Source organism: Chelmon rostratus, chromosome 4 (assembly GCF_017976325.1).
Source record: "Chelmon rostratus isolate fCheRos1 chromosome 4, fCheRos1.pri, whole genome shotgun sequence".
NCBI classification, from domain to species: Eukaryota; Metazoa; Chordata; class Actinopteri; order Chaetodontiformes; family Chaetodontidae; genus Chelmon; species Chelmon rostratus.
Genome location: NC_055661.1, coordinates 24,603,871 through 24,629,019, shown reverse-complemented (window position 1 = coordinate 24,629,019; position 25,149 = coordinate 24,603,871). Strand labels below are relative to the sequence as shown.

Sequence of the window (25,149 nt, the reverse complement as noted above, 5' to 3'; positions counted from 1 at the left end):
TCATCAAATTCTATCAGCCTTCAGCACAGAAAGTGGCGAGAGAGGCTAAACCACATCACTCCTTCCTGTCCTACTTACAGAGAGATTGTCTGAGGGTTAGCATTCGCTTTGAAATAAAGATGTGCACCATTTGAAAAATATGACATTGGCTCTTAGGGACGCTTTAATCAAGGGCAATTATATCTGCTGTTAAAGGTGCCATGAGAGTCCACTGCTTTACTCTGTCATTAAGTATATTATAAGAGTTTTTTTCTCACACATTTGTCACGACTACTGTTATGACTTGCTGTATTGCTGTCAGATATGATGTGAACTCGCAACAACTCTTATTTTTGATGGAAGAACAGTAAAAGAACAGGTTTGTTTGTTTGTTTTTTTTTTTACAGTGTTTCACCTACAACAGTTAGTGCATTCCTAAAGAACAGAAGTGCAATTGAGTTCTAACAGGATTGAGCCTCAATCTGAGGCTGGACAGATTGTCTTTTAGGACACAGTATCTTCGAGAAAGCCCTTCGAAAGCTGCTGTGGCACAGAGGGTACAAGAACGGGTTGATGGCAGAGTTCAACCACAGAAGCCAGAACGTGATGTCGTACCAGTGGTTCGCCACACACGCACCGCTGCAGGCGGCGCGGATAATCATCAGTAGAGTGTAAGGAGCCCAGCAAATCCCAAAAATACAGACAATGATGGCTAAAGACTTGGCGATCTTTTTGTCTCGCGAAAGACGAGATCCATGTGTCCTCTGGCCGGGCGCAGTGCAGGAGGCCGTGTGCTGACACAGCCTGGAGTTTTTTCGATTAGGAGAGCACTTCTCCCTCTGCATGAATATCTGACTGGTGGTGGGGTCCCCGTTGGAGGAAGGGGACAGGACATCGTCATCCTCGATTACCGCAGAGATAGCGGTAGGCTCGCTGGACGACACCTTCCGAGTCTTCACAAAGAACACAGACCAGCCTTTTCCATCTCTGTGCTTCTTACTGATCCTCTGCGCCTTGGCGTCGTCCTCGGCGCTGGCGCCCCTGTTCTTGTTCCTGCGATAGATGTTCATGTAAATGCTGAAGTTGAAGAAGGCCACGGACACAAACGGGGTGAAGAACTCAAAGGTAGAAGCGCTCAGCAGGAAGTACCAGGTGAAGTAAAACTCGGCGTAGCACTCGTGGGCCGGGACGACGCTCTGGCCCACGATCGTCTCCCAGAAGATGATGGCAGGGCCGTAGAGGAGGAAGGCCAGCAGCCACACCGCCACCATCTTGAACACAGCCAGGCGGGTCATGTTTCTTTGTGCTCTGTATTTAACCTGCATCAAAAGAGAGGCACATGTGCGGCTCACAGTGATGCAAAATAACAGCGTTTGCTACATCTCAAGCTGCCGCAGCTGCTCACACACAAACAGGCTGACAAACGCACTTGCTGCCGCTCGGAGTGCCTTGTTCAGATGAAGCCATGTTTGTATTGTGCTGCCTCGCGGCAGCGGAGAGATGCTGTAAATAAAACCCACTCATGAGGCCCTTATTCTGCAGTGTGTCACTGAAGCCAAAGGGAGGAACGTCGGGCTGAGAGTCACATTCAATGATACAACACAAGAGTGTGAAAGAGACATCTGGCTTCTCCCGATCCACTCCTCCCTCGCTGTCGCCCGTCTCTCATTCTCTTCACGCTCACTCCATTTTCACTTCACCTCCTCTCTAAAAGACTAAACTCTATGATTCAGGAGGGCTGCATTACTGCTGCCTCTTTCATTGTTGTTGTTGATTATCTTTCCTTTGCCTTAAACCATCAAATCTCTCTGTGGTGGCAACAGCTGTGATTGTGGTTAAAGAGAAACTTAAAAAAATCTACTTCTCTCAGTCAATAAATGATGAAATAATAACTGAGTCTGGCTCCAGTCACGAGTGGTCATTACAAAAGCAAAAGACTCCCTATTTCCATAATAAATTGGAGAAATCCTGCTCTCGACGGATTGAAGATGAATTAATAAATAAGATTTTGTACTAAGCTAATGAGATCAAACCATCAACCACGAGCAAAGAGATGTTGGTACCAAACATCGCTTAGGAAGCAGGTAAATAAAATATTTTTGAGTAAATGTGGTCTCTAGCAAATTCAGTAAATTAAAAATTACACAGGCTGCAATACCATCCAACTTAGAGACATTTCAGATTGCTCATCAAGCATACATGACCCATCTGGGAGATTGTAAGATTTCAATTTGGGAGGAAATTTTTCACACTTTATGACGAATCCTGGATGAGATTACAGCAAGTTTTACACTGATGAAGCCTAGAGGGTGCAATCAATGTCTGAATGTTTTTGTTCTCGTTGGTTCTGTCCCCCTTTAAAAGGCCCACTCCAGTTATTTAGCATTTCACCTCACGTAGTCGTTATATATTTTTAAAAATTAATCAACAAAATCAGTGCAGCAGAGCACGATATGCTGAAGTTTAGTCTCGAATCTCATCTCAATCCCACATCCTACATTTCCCATAATGCAATTTAGTAGCATGTTCCATTCATAGACTATATAAAACATGGACGTCGTCTCTGTGATGTAACACACAGGTTGCTGAGGAGCCATTGTGACTCCACTAAACTCCCAGCTAATCCAAAAATGGGCAAAGAGGTGGAGCATGGGTGGAGCCGGGCTGATGAAACCTAGCAGCTGGCTGTCACTTAAAGCTGCATAAATTTAAGCCTTAATTCAATTTAAACAAATTAGTTATATAAAAATTCACCCCAGTTCACTTTTCATGTTGTACCAGGCTGTAATGCTTATTTCTGCTGTAAAGTTGACCATCTTAATATGGGGGTCTATGGGAACTGACTCACATTTGGAGCCAGCCATTTCAGGAACTGCGGTTGTTGGCTTCATTTTTATGACCTGGAGGTTTCATTAGACCCTTCCTGCCACCTAAATGGGCTCTTCTTTCAAATCCCACACCGATTTAAAAAATATTAAAAATGTAAGTAAATTCCCAGCCGAGATTACCCTGATAATACAATTATCCATTAATTAATGAATTAATTAACACACAACACAGACTACAGAGTGGATACCTGAACTGAGCTTGACAGGCCAGGCTAGGTTCAATCAAAAATTTAGAAACGATGTTTGGGTTTGTCTTGGGTTCGGTCATGTCATCTGGGCCTTCAAGCTCTTTTAGCGAAAACACAGGCAGGGAAATCGACCGTGTGGAGGCATTTCAATTTAGTCGTTAATGCAGATAATAACGAAGCAGTTGGGTATTTAAATTTTAAAACAAGTGGGGCTCTGATGAGATATGATTTAAAGTAGATTGGGAATTCAGCCTTGTAGCACATGTGGACCAGAGGATGCAGGTTGAACAACTGCATGACAGGGTAACACAAACAGTGCTCAGGTCGGGTTCGGGTTCGGCTCTCTCAATGCTCGCTGCGACTCGGTGCTCGACAGAAAATGCACCCTGAGTCATACGATAACGCAGACTTCTGAGTTGACTGCTAATGTTCGAATTTAAAATATTTACCCACCAATTTAGCCAGACAATCCTCGCTCTGTGTTCAAATTGATTGGGCAAAATTATAGATTAAAGCCAGACAGCATTGTAAAGGAATAAAGCTGTGAATGCCAATGACTTCTCCCTGCAGAGCAAACTGCCCCAGAGCGTGACACATCTTGGAATTGCCTGTGGTAGTATGCCAGCTACGTGTGTGTGTGTGTGTGTACGGTAACGAGCACCTCCACAGCGTGTACTTACTGCTCTTGTGACTGACAGGAAGCGGTCATAACTAATGAGGACAATGTTGAAGACTGAGGCGGTGCAGAGCAGGTAGTCCATGACCAGCCACACCTTGCAGAGACCTTTACCCAGCATCCACCGGCCTGTCAGATTGTACGGGATGTACACCGGGATGCAGAAGGCACCTGGAACAGGCACACACACACACCCCGTCAGTTACCATATTAACATTCACACCGCTCCAGACCTCCTGACAGTCTGGATGTGAGACCCTTTGCATGTGACAATCAAATGACCGGTTAGTGCTTGCCACCAACACAAACCCCTGCAGAGATGAGTATTGCTGCAGGTAAGAGCAGCACAATGAGAGGGGGGTGAATGCTATACATATAGTATATATATATATACATATATATATATACACACACAGCACTCCATAGTAATGTTACACATGAATGAAGCAGAAAGGACGGTAAGGTCACCATAAACTCGCCATTGAACACCAGTGACTCACTGTTATTACATAGAAGGGAAATTACAATGTGTTTGCGTCGTGCGCGAAGAGCCTTTTATTGGTGTTTCATTCAAAGGGAGGAACAAAAGACTTGAAAGAGACGAATTTAAGCGAACAGGGGAGACACAGAGGAGAAGAAGAGGCTCCAACTCACCCACGAGAAAATCTGATATAGCAAGGTTCAGGAAGAAGTAGTTGCTTTGATTTCTCAGGGTTTTATCCACAATGAAAGCCATGATGACCAGCGCGTTTCCAGCCACCACAACGACAACCAGAGTCACCATGAGGACCGATAAGATCACCGCCAGGTAGCCCGGGAGGACAGTCCCAGCCTCGGACACCGCAGGAGTCAAGTTGCCGCTGGAGTTGGACTCCAGAATATGCGCGCCCATATCTAATTCAGAGCCGCAATCATTGCACACCTTTTTCATTTCACGCACTGGAACAAAGAACAAGCGCAATTACGCGGCCAAACGCTCCGCTCCACTTTAGCCAGGAGTCAAACATGACTGCGGACCTGTGACTTAATGAAAAGACTTTTCCCAAATCTTCCATTTTTCGCAGCGGAGTTCTGTGATTAGGAGAGACACAAGTTTCAATAAAGCTTGTTGTTGTTGTTTTTTTAATTATTATAGGTTAATAATAGTAGATCCCGTGGGTGCTCCCTCCGCTCTCAGATCAGCTGGTTCATTAACAGTGCTGGATGTGCGAGTACCGCGGAGCGCTCAGCTGCTTTTGTTACCGATGTCAAGGCTGCCCGAGTGGAAAATAAGTGCTATATCCGGTAATACTTTCAAAATAAACTTATGACTGCAACGGTTTGGCAAGCGTAAAGGCCATCGTAATTTTTTTAATATGCATTTTCTGAGCAATTTTACCGTGTTAAATTACATTGACTGTTTCCTCGATCCAGTCCTTCACTAAACGTGATATTTAAACCAAGTATGCCAGATAAAAGGCAGCCAAAATGAAATTGACAATTGGAATTTCTATAATCCGCACAAGGCCATATGAAACTATAATATTGTACTATTTGTTACAGAAAAATCGCTCAAAACTTCCCGCATGCGTGTTTCGTGAGAGACAAAGAGGTGCCAAATGCTTACGCTTTTATTTTGGAGGCAACACAAATTCCGGTCTTACTCAGGTGACTTCTGCGCACTTGACATTTTGCTTCTTTGTCCGCCCAGCAACTGATCAAAGGCTGAAGTCTGCAATCAAAAAGTGAAGTGGTCCAGACCCATGAAGCAGACAGAGGCAGCAGGATGTCTGCAAGGAGCCAGTCATCAGTAGCAGATAGATATTTACACCAAGCATCAAGTTCAGCCATTCAGTCAAGTGATTCAGAGTTCTGTGTCCTGACAGGACAGAAAACATGACGAATTACCATTCTCTTGTTCCTTTGCTTCTTCTCCAAGGTTATATATAGCCCATAGTTAACCAATTAACACATTCCAGTTATTTAGGGAATGTTCAGTATTAGAGGTACATTTGAAATATGCAAGAATATGTGCAAAACATATGAATGATTCAAATAATAATTTAAGAGATTATGAAAGCTCAACTCATTATTATAAATTGTGATTATCATTCTTATTTCTATTATTACAAAATTTTACTTAAATTAACTTTTAAATCATTATAGAATTTTTTCATTATTTATTATTTATCTTATCATGAGAGTGGAGTAAATCTGTCCCTTCACCTTTCAGCCAATCACATGCTAACTGCTAACTAGCTCCTATTAGCTAAAGCGACCACAAAGATCTCGGCCATTTCTTTTTATCTTGACAGACGTCTGTTACTTTCTCTAAAACAATATCTTAAAAATTAAAACACTACCGAGGTAACTCTGAAACAGCCAATTAGGCGCTGCCGCTAACATTGGCTAACTAGTTACCCAGTAGGTAGCATGTGTAGCCTTGGTAAGCTAAATAAAAAGAGATGTCAGTTGCTGTCTGTACTGCTTTTTATGTTTATTTACAGCAGCAGCTGGTTGGCTGATTCAGAATCACTTTGACTTTGATATTACTCGGGCTAACGAGCTCTAAGTGGCTAAATTTAGCCGCAGCTGAACTTGCTAACTTAAAAGAGGCTGAGGGGACACGTGATTGGCTGACAGGCGAGGGGTGACAGCACAACTGGCATAAAATGTGATGTTATGAAAAGAGACTACATCAATAATAAGTGACATGGAATGAAAGTCATTGGGGGGAAATATGGACTTCTGAAAAATGGCAATTTTATGATTTCCGTAATAAACTTAAAATTCTGATAAAGGGTTAGCATTATAATAATGAGTTTTAATAATTTTTCATAGTTCACAATTCACTGGTTTACATTTATTTAGATATTTTATAGTTGATGTGAGCTTTTATTAGCATTATTACTATTAATATTATCAGTAACAGTAGTACTCTAACACTTTGGGCGTCCATACTCATATGTATACGTATGAGGCTCCACCAAAGTTCTCCCATGGTGTGTTGTAACAATCAACAGCAGGAAAAACTGTATGGATGAAATCTGAAATCTCTGAAGTGGGCTAATTATTCTCCTCAGCCTCGAGTATGAATTTAGCTCCATGAGTTCTTTGCAAGCCTCTAAAAAACATGATTAAGGGCTGAGATGATGGGTTCAGCGTGATGATAGCTTGTCAGGGAGAAACAACTCTCTAAGTGAATTAGCTGTAATTATTCTCGCTGGCTGAAATGAGCAGGCAGCCTTAGTACACACAGACACGGAGGAAATCTCAGTCTATTGTCTGTCATTTGTGTTCTCATTCAAATTAAATGTCCTCTCTGGATCAAGCTATCAGTTTTATTCCCTCGAGATACTGAACGCAGATAAAAGTCAACTTTTTTTCCACGGGAAAAGCCGGGTTGTGATTGTGGAAACCAAACTGTACAGATGAGCCGCGGGTATTTTTAGACAGCAGCCCTCTCCCTCCTGAAGCCAACCCAGGAGTGGTTAATATGCAGACTGTGTCTTTCCTGGGATCAAGTGACACCAAAATGGAGAGGTGAGGCAAAATCCCACCGGCGCCAGTGTGAGGTAAACGCTGAGAAAACACACAAATGTGAAAAACTGAATATGTAGCAGACTTCAAGTGGATGTCAAACACATGGGGGAGAACGGACATGTGAATTATTTGAGTGGGTGTGAGAGCGTTTGTGTGAGGGAAACTCAGTAAACTTGATTTTGTTGAGCAGCGATGTCTGATCATATTTCGAGGAAACGCTGAATGAATTGTGTATGAATTCATTCACACGTGGATTTGGCCGAAAGCTGAATTTGCGCTTACAAGTGCGGGAATTTGTGCATCAATATGGAGACAGAACGGAGCATTAAAATTCACAATGAATGGTGGGAAAAAAAATGGGTTTGTTCTCCTGAACAAAATCGTTCACTGAAGTGTGTAATGATTCTGTTCTTTTGTAATAACTAGTGTGGGACTGATGGATATAAAGAAACACCACATTATGCTGAGGTCATATTTTCTGCCCAAATCTCTTGGTTTGATCATTTTAATGAAAATATATTGTGCTGTAAACATCTCATTTCAAGGTTTCTCACTCAAACTGATGCTATATCAATTCCAGAGCTCGGCTGAAATAGCAATTTCATAACACAGACCTTTTAATGTTGTAATCGTTTAGAATAAGTTATTTTAATTGCAAGAAATCACAGTTTGTCTGCATTAAGACACACGTGAATAAAAACAACCTTTTCAGAATACAGTGAAAATGTGTTGATCAAAAGTCTTTTTCTCTTTCAAAATTCACTTTGTCTTCTTGCTTTTTGGCCTTTTGGTCTTCGCTCCTGATTTGCTGGCCTCATCCTGTGAAACATGGGGAAAGGATTAGAGAATGACCACAATAATGATTATCTTACATTAGCACTCCGCTTAATGGCACCAAAGCTTTTTCCATCTTTATTATTTGAGTGCTGTTTTAAAGCTCATGACTCAACTTCTGCCAGACATCTCGCCTGAACTCCTGCTGTGTTTCTCTGCCTTACTGAAATGTGCAAATTACATTGAGCTGATTGGCATGCACCATACTGTTTTAATGTATTCCAATAATTGCATCAAACTAAACATTGCATTCTTAAGCTTATAAAACATCCTCCACTAATTATTGCTCTGACAATCCAGGCTGCCAACTTGTAGATCTCCCAACGGTTAAACAGCTTGAACCAAAAAAAATGATGAATGATCATTCTGTTGCATAGAGCAGAGTGTAAATGTGAAAAACTGAATATGCATGCAGCCCATTAATATCTCACACAGTGTTCGCAGTGGGTTAGCCACTCCAATCCTCTATATTTGTAACCCCAATTACCATTAAAAATGATCCTCCCGTTTCCTGCAGTTTCAGCCAACAAGATGTAGCTTTGTTACTGCTTTTGCCTGTGAATATTCTCATTCATCCAGGTCATTGTAAGCTTTGGGGCATTCAATCGTTCGCAACTGGAACGAACTGAACCTAACATCATTGCATTGGACTAGAGCTGTCCTATCTAGTCTGGTTGCGTACGAACTGATGAAGCCTGCTCGGATGAGAGGCGAAACGTTACTGCTTTTAGTTCTAAATAATAATTTAATTTAGCAATAAATTTCAGAAACTGACCTCAAATCTTTTGTTTCTTATTTGGAGAATAGAAAGTTCTGGGTTTCCATCAACAACATCTCTTCACAGATTAACTGGTGTACCTCAAGGATCAATTCTGGGTCCTACTTTGTTTCCCTATATATGCTTGCTCAGTGATTTTAATCACTATCATATCTTAGTTAGCAGCATTGTATCAGGCATGTCGATATCAGTCTGCCGGTCTGTCCATCATTTCACTGAAATCTGTAGGATTGACTAGGGCTAAAGAACAGATCATGAACCACAACCACAAAGTCCCAGGCCTGTGTCCCTGTTGCTTGTTACTTCTCATATCTCTCCCCTTACTGTTGGCCATTTTTCTATTGTTAGCTGTCCATAAAAGGCAAAGAAAATGTCCCTGCCAAAAAATTCTTTGGAAAAGATCAAGTATTGGATGGATTTCCATGCATCTTATTTGTGAAATGTTGCAGCAACTGTTAAACAGATGGCAAAAAATTAGGTTCAGACTTTCATGTCCCCCTTTGAATGACATGTAATAACTTTGTTGATCCTCTCTTGCATGGGGGCTGCAGCGCCCCCTGATGGCCAGTGAAAATATTATTTTACTCTTTTTGGGGCAGCCGTGGCCTAGAGGTTGGAGAAGCTTGTGGTCGGAAGATCGCCGGTTCGATCGACCGGCAGAAAAAATGTGGGTGTGGTGGAGCATTCCCCTTCCCCTCCATTAGCCGGCTGATGTGCCCTTGAGCAAGGCACTTAACCCCCCCAATATGTGCCCCAGGCGCTTGATTGCAGCCCACTGCTCCTGTGTGTGTTTCACTGCATGGTGCATGTTGCATGTGTGTGTGTTTCCCCAGTGATGGTCAAAAGCAGAGAATAATTTCCCAGTCTTGGGATCAATAAAGTAAATAAACTTTAAAAAAAAAAAACTTAAAAAATCTTTGTGGACACATTATTCTGTTGTGTTCATACATCCTGATGTGACTGCCTTTGATTCAGCTAGACAAATCAAATGAATGGCAAAGAGGAAATAGCATGTCTCTTCATTTTAAATAGTAAATAACAGTCTCTGTGGGGGACAAAGCTCCAGTGGTGAGAGTTACGCTGCACATCAGATCCTCAGGTGCATTTGTGCAGATTTTACACTCTTTTGTCTCCACCTTGCAGCTTTCATTCTGTAAGTTCGGTGTTTTCTGATGGTGGACTTTGTGGAGAACAAACACTCAGAGAAAGTAATGACAGCTGTTGATTCTGAGGACAGAAGTGATGGACATCTGCAATGTCTGAAACACAATGCATCATTATTGTTGAATAAACCCCCTCGAAGTAAGTAGCAATCAGCTCCGACGTGCTAAGCCTCTGTGTTAACGATTGTTTAATGTCTGTTTGGCAGTTATGACTGAGCTTATTGGAGGGTTAAATATTCCTGCTCATATGGATCATACTGTTTGCCCTGCTGTAATATTATTCTCACACAAGTTTAAGATTTAATGACAGAAAATGTGATTACACATCATGAACTGGAGACAAGCTACTCTACAGAGGTCTGAAGTCCCTCCGTCCACAGACACTGGCCTCTAATTAGTTTTCATCCAGGAGTCCGGGCTGCACGTATAGTGGGAGTGAGGCTTTGCTGTCAGAATGGGAATGAAATCAAGTCCTGATTTGTACAGTGAGTTGATGGGGTTTTGAAGTAGCTTACTTTTGAGAGTGGGCTCGCTGTACCTTTAATCTATGTGTGGCAGCAGCTCAAAGGTCAATCGTGTTATCAATGGAATAACTTCGCACAACACAAAGACGACTTCAAAGCAGACTGGACCTAACTTCAGGCTGCTGAGAGCGAGGAGAGAGTGTTTGATCTCCAGAAAATGTGCCGACCAGACACTTCAAATGAACCAATATCCCTAATGTGACGGCTACTGAGGAGTAAGTGTGGAAACACACAGCAAGCAGAACAGCTTCTCTATATTATTCTGATAAATCTACTGTATGTGCACTATAAGATGTAACCACACTCTGATGGTGTTGAAAGAACTTTTCCCCTCTGAGTCTCGGACAGCTTCGGCCGTCAAACCGGAAAAAAATCTCATCCATTTGTTTTCAGATAATTGCACGAACATCAGGGTAACAGTCAATTAAAGTACAAGACAGCAGGTGTTTCCCAGCATCAGAAAACTGACAGGAAAGTAAAATTTGACTGATGATGTGTCACTGGAAGATGACAGAATGATTCGTAAGAGGCTCGGAGTGTCTCACCGTGGAGGCAGTGTATCCCTCCTCTACCAGGATGTTTCTAGCACAGTTGTTGATGTGCTTGAAGCGGTCAGGACCCAGTAAAATACCTCCATACCATCGAGATACGACCACCATGACATTCCGCACGTCCAGGATCTGTGGCGAGAGACAAGCACATGGCACATGTGAAATGAGTGTGAATTCGAGAGAGCTGGGCAAGAGTCAAATCCAATACCGGCAGACATTTTCAAGCAGCCACATGTTTCACAGCAGATGCGATATGATGGATGAATCGTCATGAAGCGTATCAGGCTCGGGCCATCAGCTGTCAGTCGAAAGCTGATGGCCTGTCACTTCGAAATGTGAGGACATTTCAGGGACGGCTCACTTGGTTGAGTGTGCCCCATGTAGTGAGGCTGAGGCCTTACCACGGTGGCCCGGGTGTAGTTCCAACACTTTGCTGCATGTCATCCCCACTCTCTGACCTCCTATCTGTCTCTCTCCTGCTGCACTTTCAAATTAAGGCAAAAGCCGAAAAAAGTGGGGATATTTCCCTGTTTTTGTCTTCCGCTGAGTTAGATGAGAAAACTTATTTTATTTTCACATTTGTGCGTCTAGTCCCAGGAGATGTTTTGCTAAGGTTATCACAAAAACTGGAAGGTTCAAGATTTGATTCATTCATCCAAAAAATTATGGAGATTACAGCACCCCATCCTAATCAACGAACGCAGTATACAAAAGATATAAATAACCACAAAATAACATAAAATATATATAAAAAAAACAATACAAAAACAGCAATAAAGAAATTTAAGAGCTGTGCATGAAAAGCCAATTTAAAACAATAGCTTAAAAAATAGAATTAAAGCTGCTATAATAAATATTTTTATATTTACAATGAATCAAATCATGTTTTGTACAAGAAAGAAGTCACTCCTATGTACAAACTCACAGATAACTATCATCCAAATCTACTGTTCCTCTCAGTTGTATGCTGTTTGCGCTGCCCCCTGTTGGTCAAAATATCAGTTAATGCAGTTAAAGGCGGGGAACAGTTAGCCTAGTGCTGCCAAAGGTGTGTTCCACTACTTCAGGAGCTGCCTTCTCTACATGTTGTATGTATTCAACATGTGTAAAATGTTGTTTAATAAGCAGCTGTAGCTTAAGCATTGCTGCCATTTTTTGACCAACAACAGTGAGTACTTATAAAATTTCGTCATGAAAACCCACTGTTGACTAGTTTTATAGCCAATAGGAAATAATGTATTATTATAAAAAAATTGTTTTACTTTTACTAGATGAGCGAAGCTTACAACCTGTCCTCCATTTCTCTTCTGAACCCACAGAGATTAAACTGACATCAATTTTCTCATCAAGCCGATAGCAAATTGCAAATGCAAGAATTCCCCCAAAATTAAATCCTATTTGTTTGACATAAAGAGCAGAGTTTGGCTCTGCACTGCAACACACACAAAAAGTGCATCTGAGGGGACTCATCCACATCTGGCTGCTGACACGATTAATCAAATCCTCCTTTTTTTTTTTTATTCATCACCTCATACTTCCACATTTACTGGCAGAAAGCACAAATCTAATTGAGGAAATGGGAGCAAAGGCTTGTGGAGAGGAATGAGATTAGAGACGAATAGATTACGGAGAAAGCTCTTCATGTAAATTGCTCAGTACGCTGAGAGTGTGACAAGTAGAAGATTAATCAGCGCGCTGCTCAGGATGAGCAGAACAGTGGACCTGATGCTATCACTCCATTTACAGTAGGTCAGCTGCAGGAAGTGACCTGAGATAACGTCTTTTGATCTGCTCTTGTCTGAGTTCACATGGGTTAAGAAAAGCAAGTATAAAAGAAAGCTGCTGAGTTTACATTCAACTGTTAATAAATGTACTGACTGGGTTTATTATTTTTATTTTGAGAAGCACCGATTTTTCTCAGAAATCTAAAAATAGTAATACAAACCTGCAATAATGGATTTTTTGGCCACCTGGGGGCACAAGAAACAGTAACACACACTTGATGCAGCAACACGTTTCAAACAAGTTGGGACAGGAGCAACTAAACACTGAGAAAGATGTGGAACGCTCCAAAAACACCTGTTTGGATCATTCCACAGGTAAACAGGCTGATTGGTAACAGGTGATAGTATCATGATTGGGTATGAAAGGAGCGTTCTGGAAAGGCTCAGTCGTTCACAAGCGAGGATGAAGCGAGGTTCACCACTTTGGTAACACGATTGTATAAAAGAGATTAAAACATGCACTCGGAAACAGTTCAGAAAACTGATGTCAGTAAAAACAATTTGTTTGTGTTAGTTAAATGTTGCCTTTTAAACATCCAGCCAAAATACAGCAAACAATAGCATTCATTTGGATCCATGTTTGTGGCAACCTCACTAACATTCACTCTCTTTATAGCTCTGTTTTGGTCTCCACCAACCTGATGGACATATCTTCGTCTTTACCTGCTGAATGCTCAAATCTGTTTACTGGCTAGTCGCTTCAGGTGTCACAGCAAAATCCAAACAATGAACTGAGAGACACTATAACCATCCCTTGAGCTTCGGGAGTTGGGTGATAATTATTGCGTGGGCTCATCACCACAGGTGACACCTTTCACATTATACAGTCGTCTGACTCATTGTTAATCTAAAATATTTATTAGATCTCCTTTAATGTGAACAGTTGTGACACATGCCAGTTCAGTGTTCTGGCATTAAGAGGTCTCACCAGGAAGCATTAAAAATAGATTTTAAAAATAGATGCATGTTGTTTGATAAGCTTCCAGAGGAAGTACTTACAATGCTCCAACATATGTTTGTAGACTTTTTTTCATTCATTTAAATGGTAATTTAGAGCCAAGGCTGTTTGTGCGGAGTGACGTGATCTTCAAGTGGCTGACTGTTTTGGAAGGTAACAGAATATTAGTCAAAAACAGCTTGATTCATCAGAGTTCGGTGCAGCAGATCACAGTTTCAGGCATACGACACACCCGTTCAGCCCTCTCACAGGGTCACACTGGCAAAGACGACTGCCGTCATCTTATGAATGAGTATGAACTTTGTCATGAGTCATGGATCTCATCTGAAAAGCTCTAACGCGACTCGGCACCTGCTGGTAATGAATATGACAGAACTACTACAAGTCACTGCTGAGCTCTGATTACAGCAAACTTTCTTTTGTCGCAGCCCGTTCACTGGCCTTTATTCAGTATCAGGGGGAACAATGTGTGGACAACTGCACATTTGAGCGTTATGTGGGTGTGTGTGTGAATCATGGTGCCATCTGACAGCACAAGCTAGTGACAAGTGCCTCGTTGATATGTGAAATGAAAAGATTAATAACTGTGTGAAATTACTATTGTGAACTATTAATATCTGGCGGCGCTGTCGTGATATAATGACTAAGTTCTGCTTTTTTTTCTGCACACTGGTACAAGCCCAGTCACCGGCAGAAGGAACACTTTCTCGTGGGACTGAAACAATTAGTTGACTACGCAGTCAATCAGAAAATGAACTGGCAACAGTTCTGATTTGAGGCATTTTTGAAGACATTTGCCGAATTTGCTGCTCCTGTCTGTCTTTAATGATTCTCGTCAGCATCAGCTGTCCTCTCCGCTCAGAGCTAATTAGCAAATGCTGGCACGCCGACATGCTGAACTAAGATGGTGAATGTGTTAAACATTACATCAGCCGCATGTTAGCATTGTCATTATGAACATGTCATGTTGGCATACCGATGTTAGCATTTAGCTCGAATGAGCATCCTCACAGAGCCGCTAGAATGGCTGTGTCTCACTTCTACACTGCACACTAACGGTCCACACCATATTCTATACTACTCTTTATAATGCACTGTAAAAAGACTCTTACGTCAGAATGCTGTTCATAGACTTCAGCTCAGCATTCAACACAATCATCCCACAACAGCTCATCACAAAACTGGACCAGCTGGGACTAAACACCTCCCTGTGCAACTGGCTGCTGGACTTCCTGACTGGGAGACCTCAGGCAGTTCGGGTCGGCAGGAACACATCCAGCACCACCACACTGAACACGGGGGCCCCCCAAGGATGTGTGCTGAGCCCCCTCCTCTTCACCCTGCTGACCCACGACTGCACACCGTCCCACAGCTCCAACCTCCTCGTCAAGTTCGCTGATGACACAACTGTGGTGGGTCTCATCAGCAACGACGACGAGGCGGACTACAGGAGCGAGGTGAGCCGCCTGGCCTCGTGGTGTGAACACAACAATCTCTCTCTGAATGTGGAGAAGACGAAGGAGATTGTTGTGGACTTCAGGAGAAGACGCCCCCAGTATGCCCCCCTTACCATCAATGGTGCTACGGTGGAGAGGGTAAGCAGCACCAAATTTCTGGGTGTGCACGTCACTGAGGACTTCTCCTGGACCACCAACACCACATCACTGGCCAAGAAAGCGAACCAGCACCTCTACTTCCTCCGCAAACTGAGGAAAGCTAGAGCCCCGGCCCCCATCATGCACACCTTCTACAGAGGCACCATTGAGAGCGTCCTGACCAGCAGCATCACCGTGTGGTATGGCGCCTGCTCCACGTCCTGCAGGAAGAACCTCCAGCGCATCGTGAGAGCAGCTGAGAAGATCGTTGGTGCTTCTCTCCCCTCCCTCCACGACCTCTACACCTCCCGCCTCACTCGCAAAGCCCTCTGCATTGCGAGAGACCCCACCCACCCGTCACACAGCCTCTTCAGCCTGCTGCCATCAGGGAGGAGACTGCAGAGTCTGCGGGCCAAGACCAGCAGACTGCGGGACAGCTTCGTCCACCAGGCTGTCAGGATGCTGAACTCTCTCCCTGCCCTCCCCCTCCTCCACACAAACACTCAACCTGGACTATAACTTCCCCCCCAACACACACACACACAGACACACACACACACACACACTCACTCACTCACTCCCTGGCTGGACACTGAAATACCCCCACCACCACCACCACACACACACACACACACACACACCCTGGACTCTAAATGCCCCCCACCACACACACACACTCTGGACTCTGATATGCCCCCACCACACACACTCTCTCACACACACACACACACACACACACACATGTATACACCCTGGACTCTACAAACTCTCACTGATGTGAACCCCCCCCTCAGGAAAACAACACACTGTCACTTTATTCACCACCAGTTGTTAAGCTAATTCCTTTTGCACTACCGTTTACATTTGCACTATTACATTCTCAATGTTTCATTGTTTAGTTTGTACAATTTTTACTTAGTTTGTACAGTTTTTATTTAGATTGTACAGTTTTTTATTTATCTCTTTTCTAATATATGTTCTGTCACAAAGGGTTGAAGAGTAACGCAATTTCGATTCTCTGTTTGTCCTGTACATACTGCAGAATTGACAATAAAGCTGACTTTGACTTTGACTTTTACCTGATCGCAGACATAATGACGAAGAGACTAAACCATTCTGTACCGACAGGGAATGATTTAAGACTGTTAATTCATGTGTCACCACATTTTCAAAAATTCCAGCACCGCTGAAACGTTAAGATGCAGCAAAATGTTTGTCCAAAAATCTGAGCAGGCTTGCAGACAGGTGGTGCATTGAGGGCCAGAATTTTTTAATATTTGCAATAAAACATGGACTGTCTGAAGTTTTTGTGCATGACTGGGACCACGTTGGTCTATTTCATACAACATATAGTTGAAGATCGCATACAAAAAAACATGTGTTTGTTTTATGACTAAACTGCCGCAGAAAGTAAAATGCTGAAGTCCCTTGTCAGAGTCTGAGGAAAGCTCCTTTCTCATAACAATCCAAGTTTAAAAGTCACAGCAGCCAAATTATGCTGTGAAAATGAACAAGGCAGCTTAGAACAGACAATCAATTGAGGACACAGAAGCCAAAAGAAAGTTGGACGCAGCTACTGAATTTCACCATTTGTAATCTACATTCTGGGCCAAAGCTTTATGTGCGCCGACTCGTTCATGAGTTTTTTTGCTTCTTCCCTTTTGACCAATGTTTAGTATTCAGCTGAAAGAGTGGCACGTTGGGTCAAGGTCAGTATTCGTAATGAAATAATAAACCTGCAGCAAATGGAGCAATCTCCCCCCTGCGGCCGTCTCGCCGTCGTCTTCGCAGTCCTGCAGAAAGCTGTGCTTATTCTCGCAGAAAATCCTGCGACAGAGAGAATCACAACAGCTTGGCGTTAGGCTGGAGAGCATTAAGACATTTTGGTAAGAGAATGATGCGGCCACACTGGCGGCCTCTTCACCGGGAAAGTTATTTTTTTTTAAAGTGGTTTAAATGTCAACCGTAATGACCACCCAGGCAGCGCATCAGCAGCTTGACATCGACCTCATTAGACCACACTGAAAAAACACTGCGCACACAGGCATGCAGGCAGAAAACACAAACACACACACAGAAAGACATACACACACATCCAGTCACATAATGCACAATACTATCAAAAAGCCTTCATTTTCTCTGGTGCTTTATTTGACCTTTAATGCAGTTATGTGCCCTTTTGAGAAGATGGGCAGGCCATCCCGTCTCATGTGCTTCTCCACTAATGAGACACTGTAACACCAACCTGAGGGAGCTAGCATGGTTTGCATAATAAATTAATAATAAACTCATGATATATTCATAATAAAGTTATATATATATTACTGACCTGTATGCATAAATGTTATGAGTGGCGCTAGCAATCTTCTTGTTTTCATACAGCTTCTCCAGGACCATTTTCACCTGCAACACACAACAGGTGGAACAGTGAATATCATGACATACAGTATTCCTAACTTCATGCTCACATGCTTTTACATTGACTCTACTGTAGATGAAAAGTGCTGACACAAGCGGTTTATCCTGCACTCTGCCTCAGCACCATATTAAATGTAAACTGCTTTCATGCTGAAACCCTGAGTGGATGTGTGTGAAGAAAAATGAGTCAATTTCCAAATCATTTAAAAAGTGATGCTTCTGAACATGACCTCAACATGCTCTGTGACGCCACTGACTAATGCACAAAACAGCATTCATCAACTGTTCATGAAGGAAAATCACACCTTCTATAAATAAAACTGAGATTTGAATGGCTAAAAATATATCTTGAGAGCAAACCATAGTGTGAAAAGCAAGATTCGGATTGGGGACTCCTCTGCCTCTCCACTTTTTTTCCCAACTTCTCATTTGATTTTGCTCCCCTACAAGATGCTGTCGCAGCCAAACATGGTTCAAATTGCTGTAGGTCACCGAAGATCTGCACTGTTTTTGAAGTAATGGCTGCTGTTATTCATTCTGGTCACACAAGCTCAGTTCTCCTTCAGGTTTTCGTTATTTATTAAAGCATCTGCATTGGATACCATGTTTTCCACGTCACTTCCAATAAACTGAAGTCATCATAATGATCAGTTTTATTAGTTTAAAGTACGCCTTGACTGGCAGATTTCAAGGAGGCATGTCTACATAATGAGGAGCTTTAAACTTGAATACTCTTGGTATTATGACTGAAAAATATATATATATTTAGCAAATATCTGAGCAGTTTTATACTATAACTTGAATCTTGAAGGACTAACACAGCTGGAAGAAAGTGAGACTTTCTTCTATGGGAGTCTGAAAAACATATGTGTGTATATATATGAACAGGGACATTATATAATAAAGTGTAACATTATGAAATAAAATGTGGCATAAAAGCAGGTGAATAAAAACATGCAGACTAAATTAGGTCTCTGGTTGAACTGAACACTTTCAGACTATTACAAGGAGATATGTAAATGGTAAACAGGTGTCAGTCTATCCTGTTCACCTGCTCTCTATAGGACAGCCCTGTCTGTAAATATTTTTGTCTAAATAGCGCTTCACAGCAGGTGGAAGCTTTTAAGACCAATCGCGATGTTACCTGAGAGCCAGAGAGAGAGATTAGCATGCAGGCACAAGCCAGATGATGGTTCATTTGTGAAATTCCTGCATAAATTGGCACATTTATTTCTCCTCTTCTGCAAGACCCTCGTCTAGCAATTTTTACTGACTTGTATAAGCTGCCGAAAAAAAGGGCTTCATTTCATTTTGAAGAATTCATGCATAGGCGCTTTGCTCATTGTATTGTCTGTTAATACAAAAATAATATGACTTGTCATTCACGTTCTGTACCTGTCTGGGAGTCACCACAGGTGATAAGTGAGGCTGGAAGGTACTGCGTCGGTCTGTGATGGTATTTCCATGTTTTATAGGCGGTACCTCTTCGTCTGCAGGACAAAATGTTACACATCGTACATCAGGACAAGCTGTGTCTAATTTTGACCACTGAATCTAACGCAGCAAAGTCTATCACACTGAATCGAGCAGCACCGTCTGCGTGATCCGCGAAGAGATGTGCGTTTTCTGTGTTCAGCTGTAAAGTCCTGAAGTCTGGTAGGTCTTCATCATCGTCCACGTCCTCCTCCGCCGTCATGTTCACCTTTTCTGGTTGATCCACTGAAATGAGACATGTAAGAAACATTATGTCTTGTTTAAGTAAAGACTGTTTTCTTTTTATCTTAAAACCGGTGCCTGTAAAGGTCTTCACTGCAAGCTAAGCGGCTTGTCATTAAAATGACACATACTGAGCATCTTATTATCAAATTACCATGACATGACCTTAACACTGACACTAACATGGTTTCATGACCTGTTATACCAAGACAGACAATTGATAATGGGTGTCCCATTTTTCACGAGTTGAAATAAAAGATCCGGGACCTTTTCTGTGCATATACAAGCTTATTTCTCAAAAACATTAACACATTTGTTGAAATTAGCGTTGCACTTTTCCTTTGCCAAGATAATGCATCCACCTGACAGGTGTGGCTTATCAAGATGCTGATTAAACAGCTTGATTATTGCACAGGCGTGTCCTGGGCTGGCCACAATAAAAGGACACTCTAAAATGTGCAGTTTTATCACGCAACACGTTTTGTAGGAATGTCCACCAGAGCCGCTGATCACGAACTAAATGTTCATTTCACTTCCATAAGCCGACTCCAATGTCGTTTAAGAGAACTTGGCAGTGCATCCAGCTTGTGCATTCAGCCTTTTCCTTTAATGTACTTCATAAAAAAACATAGATTTGTCAAGCAGGGAAAACCTGTTAAATCCGGATGGATGGATGACCATAATAAAAACAGTGATCACAGTTGAACTGGTTACAAATCTAACAAGCTTGCTGTGACAATGTGAGCAATGCCTACACTGTTTATTCTATGGCTGCATACACACTGAGGCGCAGAAGCAAACACACACACACGCACTGCAAAGATTAAATAAAGTACAGGAAGCCTAACTGGGACTTCATATTTAGGCGAACAAACATTTGGACCTAGGATGTTTTTCATCCTTTGCTTTCTGCCTCATTCAACCAAACTTCATCATCAGATCCATTATTTCTCTTTACTTTTCCCGTCCTCTCCGTACTGTTTACTCCCGTTTCATTTCCTTTCTTCAGCCTCATCACTTCCCCTTCTCTTTTCATCCTCTCTCCACCATGTCATTTGAATGGGAATAAGGCATCAATCCCGTTCCTCTGAGTGCTGTGACCAGTTATACTTATTACCACATGAATCGCAGCAGAGGACAATTTATGGCACACAACAATGGGAGGGCAGTTAATAAAAAAAAAAAAAATTCAGCCTTGTTGGTCAAAGAAGACCGTCTGCCTCGATAATAGATACTGCTGGGCTTAGATGACTGAGACAGACCAGACCCCCCGAGAAAACCTGCTGCACGGTGACACTTGTAGAAAATCTTTAATTTGGGTATCTTTGACTTGCTTTACTCTTCAAAAGAATCTGCCAAGGTAACAGAAGGAATTACATAGATACTGATCTTAATTCAGTGCAGTCACTCAAAGTCAGACACAGATGGGGTTTTTCATGCAGGCCTTTGTGCTCATCTTATCACACCTTTAGACCACATCAGATAGCTGCATTACTCATGGAGGGGCATCTCAGCAGAAGACACATTTCGATGAGGCTACCAGCGGGGAAGCAGATTCATCTGGACCTCTGACATGATTATTTGTTTCTAAATAATGCTTGCTTTGGATTTCCTCTCATGTTGAATCTGCATGCTGCTGTATGAGAACAATTCCTGCCATTGACAGAATTTGGACGGCAGTTTATTTTTCAACAGACAAACACAAAACAAAAAATGTATGGTATTAATTATAAAGTGTGTTCATCTGCGCTAAGGGAAGTTGCAAATGTTAGCATGTCTGGCTAACTAGCTACCTGCAGTAGTAACCTCACATTAGGGGTTAAGACAAGAGGCATGTTATTAGCTAACTAAATTACTTTGTGGGGTAACACATTAGAAAAACCTGACCAGGGCACTAATATATCAGTCTTCTTTTTTTCTTTTTTTTGGTGGTAAAGTTCACACTCCAGCAACCCCTTGGGTCACATTTGCAGAACTCATTAGTTATTCCTCATCCGACAACTCACTACTCTTTTAAAAGTGAAACACATTGTTTAAAAAAGTAAAGATTAAAACATAAAAACATCTTCTGGGCTACTTATCAAAATATATTTCTTTCTATAGTAATACTATGCACCAACCCTTGGATTCCAATGGTTATGTATAAATTACATATTTATTACATTTTAAGTACGACAAATTAAACATCTTACTGTACTATAATAACAGTGCCCAGGTCCTAGAACTCTACCCTGCAATACACAAAAATGTTAACGCTGATGATGATTTCTTTACCTGGAACATGTAGCTTTAGCCTCACTCTTGTAGCATGATGTGTATGTTCCCATCATGTGCACATTTGCAGGTTTTTTGTTTTAAGGTGAATCATCTGGAAACACTGGAGACAGCTGTCGACTAAATCGCACAGTTGCAGCATTAACAATATTTTACACTAGCTATCTCCAGCCGTCATTAAGATGACAAAATTGTTGGGCATCGGCTTGACATGGAAACAGTACTTAAAGGGGGTGGGGCTTAGCGAACGCATGAGTGCAATAAAGCAGCCTGCTCTTGCGTGTTCTAACATAAGCTCTCCTAGACTCATAAATCTATCAAGTGTAACTAGAAGTCATTAACGATTTGCTTGAGTGTGTCCCTCAAGCATTAACGTAATTTTTCACAACTCACCTGTTTCTGATCTCTGGGATTTCTCCACAAGGAATTCTCGAATTTTTTCCACCCACAGGTAGAGGATGCTCTCCCCGACATGCTCCCTGTTGAAATTTAAATATTTCCATAAGAGGTGGAAGAGACACAGACTTCAAAGACATTGCACTGTGGAAACAACCATGAAAAGCTTTTGTTGTGGCTAATATCACTCGACAGTACCTCCTTGTGAAGTCAGAAATTACTAGAAGCACTCACACATAGAGGTCTTCCAGGCTGTTTGCCAATTTGGCCCTCTCGAGGCCTCGCAACCATGCTGCACTACAAAAGCCGAGAACAAATAGAGGCTTATTGAGTAGGGCGAGGAGTGGGTTTTTGAGTGGGATGTTGTTCTATCAATTCAGCACATCGCCACAAGATTAAATTTGAAAGGCAAATAGACTTACTTGATCTGGTAGATAGGGGGGGATGCACTTGGATAATCAGGTGGGAGAATTATCTGATCAATGAGAAAATCAAAAACATAAACTGGATTACAATCAAACTGCATTATCAGACACTTGTGATTAAAGATGTTCTTTTTCTCTACCTGCAAGCATGCGGTCAGTTTTGGCTCCTCCAAATCGTTGGATATTTTGATGCAAAATATTCTGGATGCTTCATCTATAACACACCATTCATCCCCATAGATGGAAGACAGAGCTTCGACCTCTTCAATCTAAACGAGAGGAAGCAATAACGCAGCAAAAACATCAATCACTGGTGTCTGTTGACTTTAATTATGAATTCATCCATAAAATCATTTCAACATTTGGACCAGTCATGTACTGAAGGCTTCAAACTCTTACCTAATGTATTTCTGCACAGATACACATCAGAAGAATATTAAACTACAACTAGCCTCAGTTTGTGCTTTCCATGTACTGGGAATGAGAATTGCACAGTATTCTGGGGCGCCGCCGACATTTTTGGAGGATAGCATTCTAGCTGTCATTGTCACCGTCATTTGTCAATTGTTCATTAGCAGAATGGATAAAGTTCACACAAAAGTCAAATCCCATATAAAGAGAAAGTTTTGACAGAGCATGATATTACAAAATTAGTGCTCATAAATGTTAGGATTAGAGTTGTCATGCTAACTGAATGCTAACAGAACTGAACAGAAAAATTCAACATTAGCATGCCTTTGTGTCTACCTTATTCAGTGTGTAGTGTCTTTTGTTTAGTTCAACAGTTCTTTTTGACACCTACAGTAAACAGCCAGAGGGTGGCACTCTTACCCTTGTAGATAACATCATAGCCTTTCACTGTGTAATATTTTATTACTTAAAATAACTATGAAATGTCTAACTTTAACTTCACACTTCAGTAGTGGTTTGCTGGTCGAGCGATTGGTTGTTACAGCCAACTATACAACAGTGTTTACTGGACTTACGCTGAGTTGAACGCGTCAGGACCACGAGCTAGACGACAGGTGATTGCGTCACGGTTAGTATCCTCTAAGAGTGTCTGACTTGCTTTAAAAACCCAGTCCTTTAAAGCAATAGTTGAACATTTTAGGAAATATGCTTTTTTTTTAGAGACAGATAAGATCAACACCACTCTCCCATATGTACTGTAAATATGTGTGATATTTGGCCCCATCAGCTACTTAGCTTAGCTTAGCATAAAGAATGAAAAAGGCGGGAAACAGCTAACTAGCAAGGCTCTGTCCAAAGGTGACAAAATCCATCTAAAGCTCACTAAAGATGCTACATCTCGTTTGTTAATATCCGCACAAAAAAACAAAAACAAAGTGAAAACGTAAAATCGCTGTGTTATAGGACTTCACATGTTCGTCAAACAGCAACTTACTGGAGTCTCCACTGATTGTATGTCATGCTTAATGTGTTAGTGAGCTTCAGATGTGCAAAGGCAGATTTCGTTACCTTTGGACAGAGCTAGGCTAGCTGCTTCCCCCATTTCCAGTCTTTGTGCTAAGCTAACCTCAGCTAAATGGCTGCTGGCTGTAGCTTCATATTTAGCATACAAACATGAGAGTTGTGCCACTGTTCCCTAATCCCAAACAGGTTGCACTCCGTATTTTATTAGCAGTTATATGTGTCTATGATATTATACATTATATTTTCCAACATAATAGCATATTAATCCATAATTGAATGTAACGGCAGTAAAGAAGAGGCACTACTTGGGGCTCAACTCCAACGATGACACTGGGTAAAAATTAGCTTAATAATGAGTGCTAGTGATGGTGTTAATTTGTATCCACCTTTTGTCTTTTTTCATGCTGTTCTGGCTGCACTGTGTTAATGTGTGGCCTCTGTGTGCACCACGCACCACCTGCTGAGCTTCAAACATCGCATGGATACGTGTAAATGAATTCAGACACCTTGGGAGCAAACTCCAGTACAGGTGTGTGTGTTTCTGTCTGTGTGTGCGTTCCTCTTTACTTTATGGTGTATGCACAGTTGCTCAAGCATTGTAATCATACCTCCATTGTGTTTCTCAGATAGATACAGAAAAAGGTTTGTGTGTGCCAGATTGTTCAGCCTGCCTGGATTTGCTCTGAATCACATTTGAGTTCAATATTAAACCTGCCAGCAGTTGCTATTTGGCGTATATGCTCCATGCAGGCCACATCATAACACTACAGCAAAACAAACCCTGAACTCAAGTCTGCCAGGTTGTCTTAACTTTATCACAGAGGTCGTCTCATATCTTACTTGAGCCTGAAGATCGACTTCATTCTCCGGATTTATGAAGTCGGCCATTAGTTCATTTCACCATCGAGTCAGCTGATAAAATATTAAAACGAATCAGTCAAAGAACAGGTGATTTAAAAACTTGAAGCACGTGAACTACATGTTGTGATCCAGCCTGTCTGTGTGTAAGTGTAACTGCTTCCTGGTCAAAGCTGATTGGGTCCGTG

The 25,149-nt window shown here is 41.9% G+C and overlaps 2 protein-coding genes across 2 annotated transcripts; both read right to left on the bottom strand.

Moving 5' to 3' along the window:
* Positions 1-329: 329 nt before the first annotated feature.
* On the bottom strand, positions 330-4,662 carry LOC121605749 (histamine H3 receptor). The gene is made up of 3 exons (XM_041935805.1): positions 4,386-4,662; positions 3,736-3,902; positions 330-1,298 (listed from the first exon to the last, which is right to left on the bottom strand). Exons 1-3 carry the CDS (start codon positions 4,660-4,662, stop codon positions 441-443), a joined length of 1,302 nt encoding a protein of 433 aa, XP_041791739.1. The 3' UTR covers positions 330-440.
* Positions 4,663-7,722: 3,060 nt separating this feature from the next.
* impact (impact RWD domain protein) lies at positions 7,723-25,100 on the bottom strand. Its single transcript, XM_041935767.1, has 11 exons — positions 24,944-25,100; positions 22,810-22,938; positions 22,667-22,719; positions 22,479-22,541; positions 22,242-22,327; positions 19,452-19,577; positions 19,254-19,348; positions 17,770-17,843; positions 17,177-17,267; positions 11,098-11,232; positions 7,723-8,072 (listed from the first exon to the last, which is right to left on the bottom strand). Exons 1-11 carry the CDS (start codon positions 24,989-24,991, stop codon positions 8,013-8,015), a joined length of 960 nt encoding a protein of 319 aa, XP_041791701.1. The 5' UTR covers positions 24,992-25,100; the 3' UTR covers positions 7,723-8,012.
* Positions 25,101-25,149: the final 49 nt, after the last annotated feature.

Coding starts and splice junctions, on each gene's coding strand:
- LOC121605749 (XM_041935805.1), bottom strand. CDS start 4,662: ATGAAAAAGGTGTGCAATGATTGCGGCTCTGAATTAGATATGGGCGCG. Junction 3,903..4,385: donor TATATCAGATTTTCTCGTGG/GTGAGTTGGAGC, acceptor TGCCTGTTCCAG/GTGCCTTCTGCATCCCGGTG. Junction 1,299..3,735: donor TCCTGTCAGTCACAAGAGCA/GTAAGTACACGC, acceptor CTTTTGATGCAG/GTTAAATACAGAGCACAAAG.
- impact (XM_041935767.1), bottom strand. CDS start 24,991: ATGGCCGACTTCATAAATCCGGAGAATGAAGTCGATCTTCAGGCTCAA. Junction 22,328..22,478: donor AGCCTGGAAGACCTCTATGT/GTGAGTGCTTCT, acceptor AAATTTCAACAG/GGAGCATGTCGGGGAGAGCA. Junction 17,844..19,253: donor CTGTGGTGACTCCCAGACAG/GTACAGAACGTG, acceptor TGTGTGTTGCAG/GTGAAAATGGTCCTGGAGAA.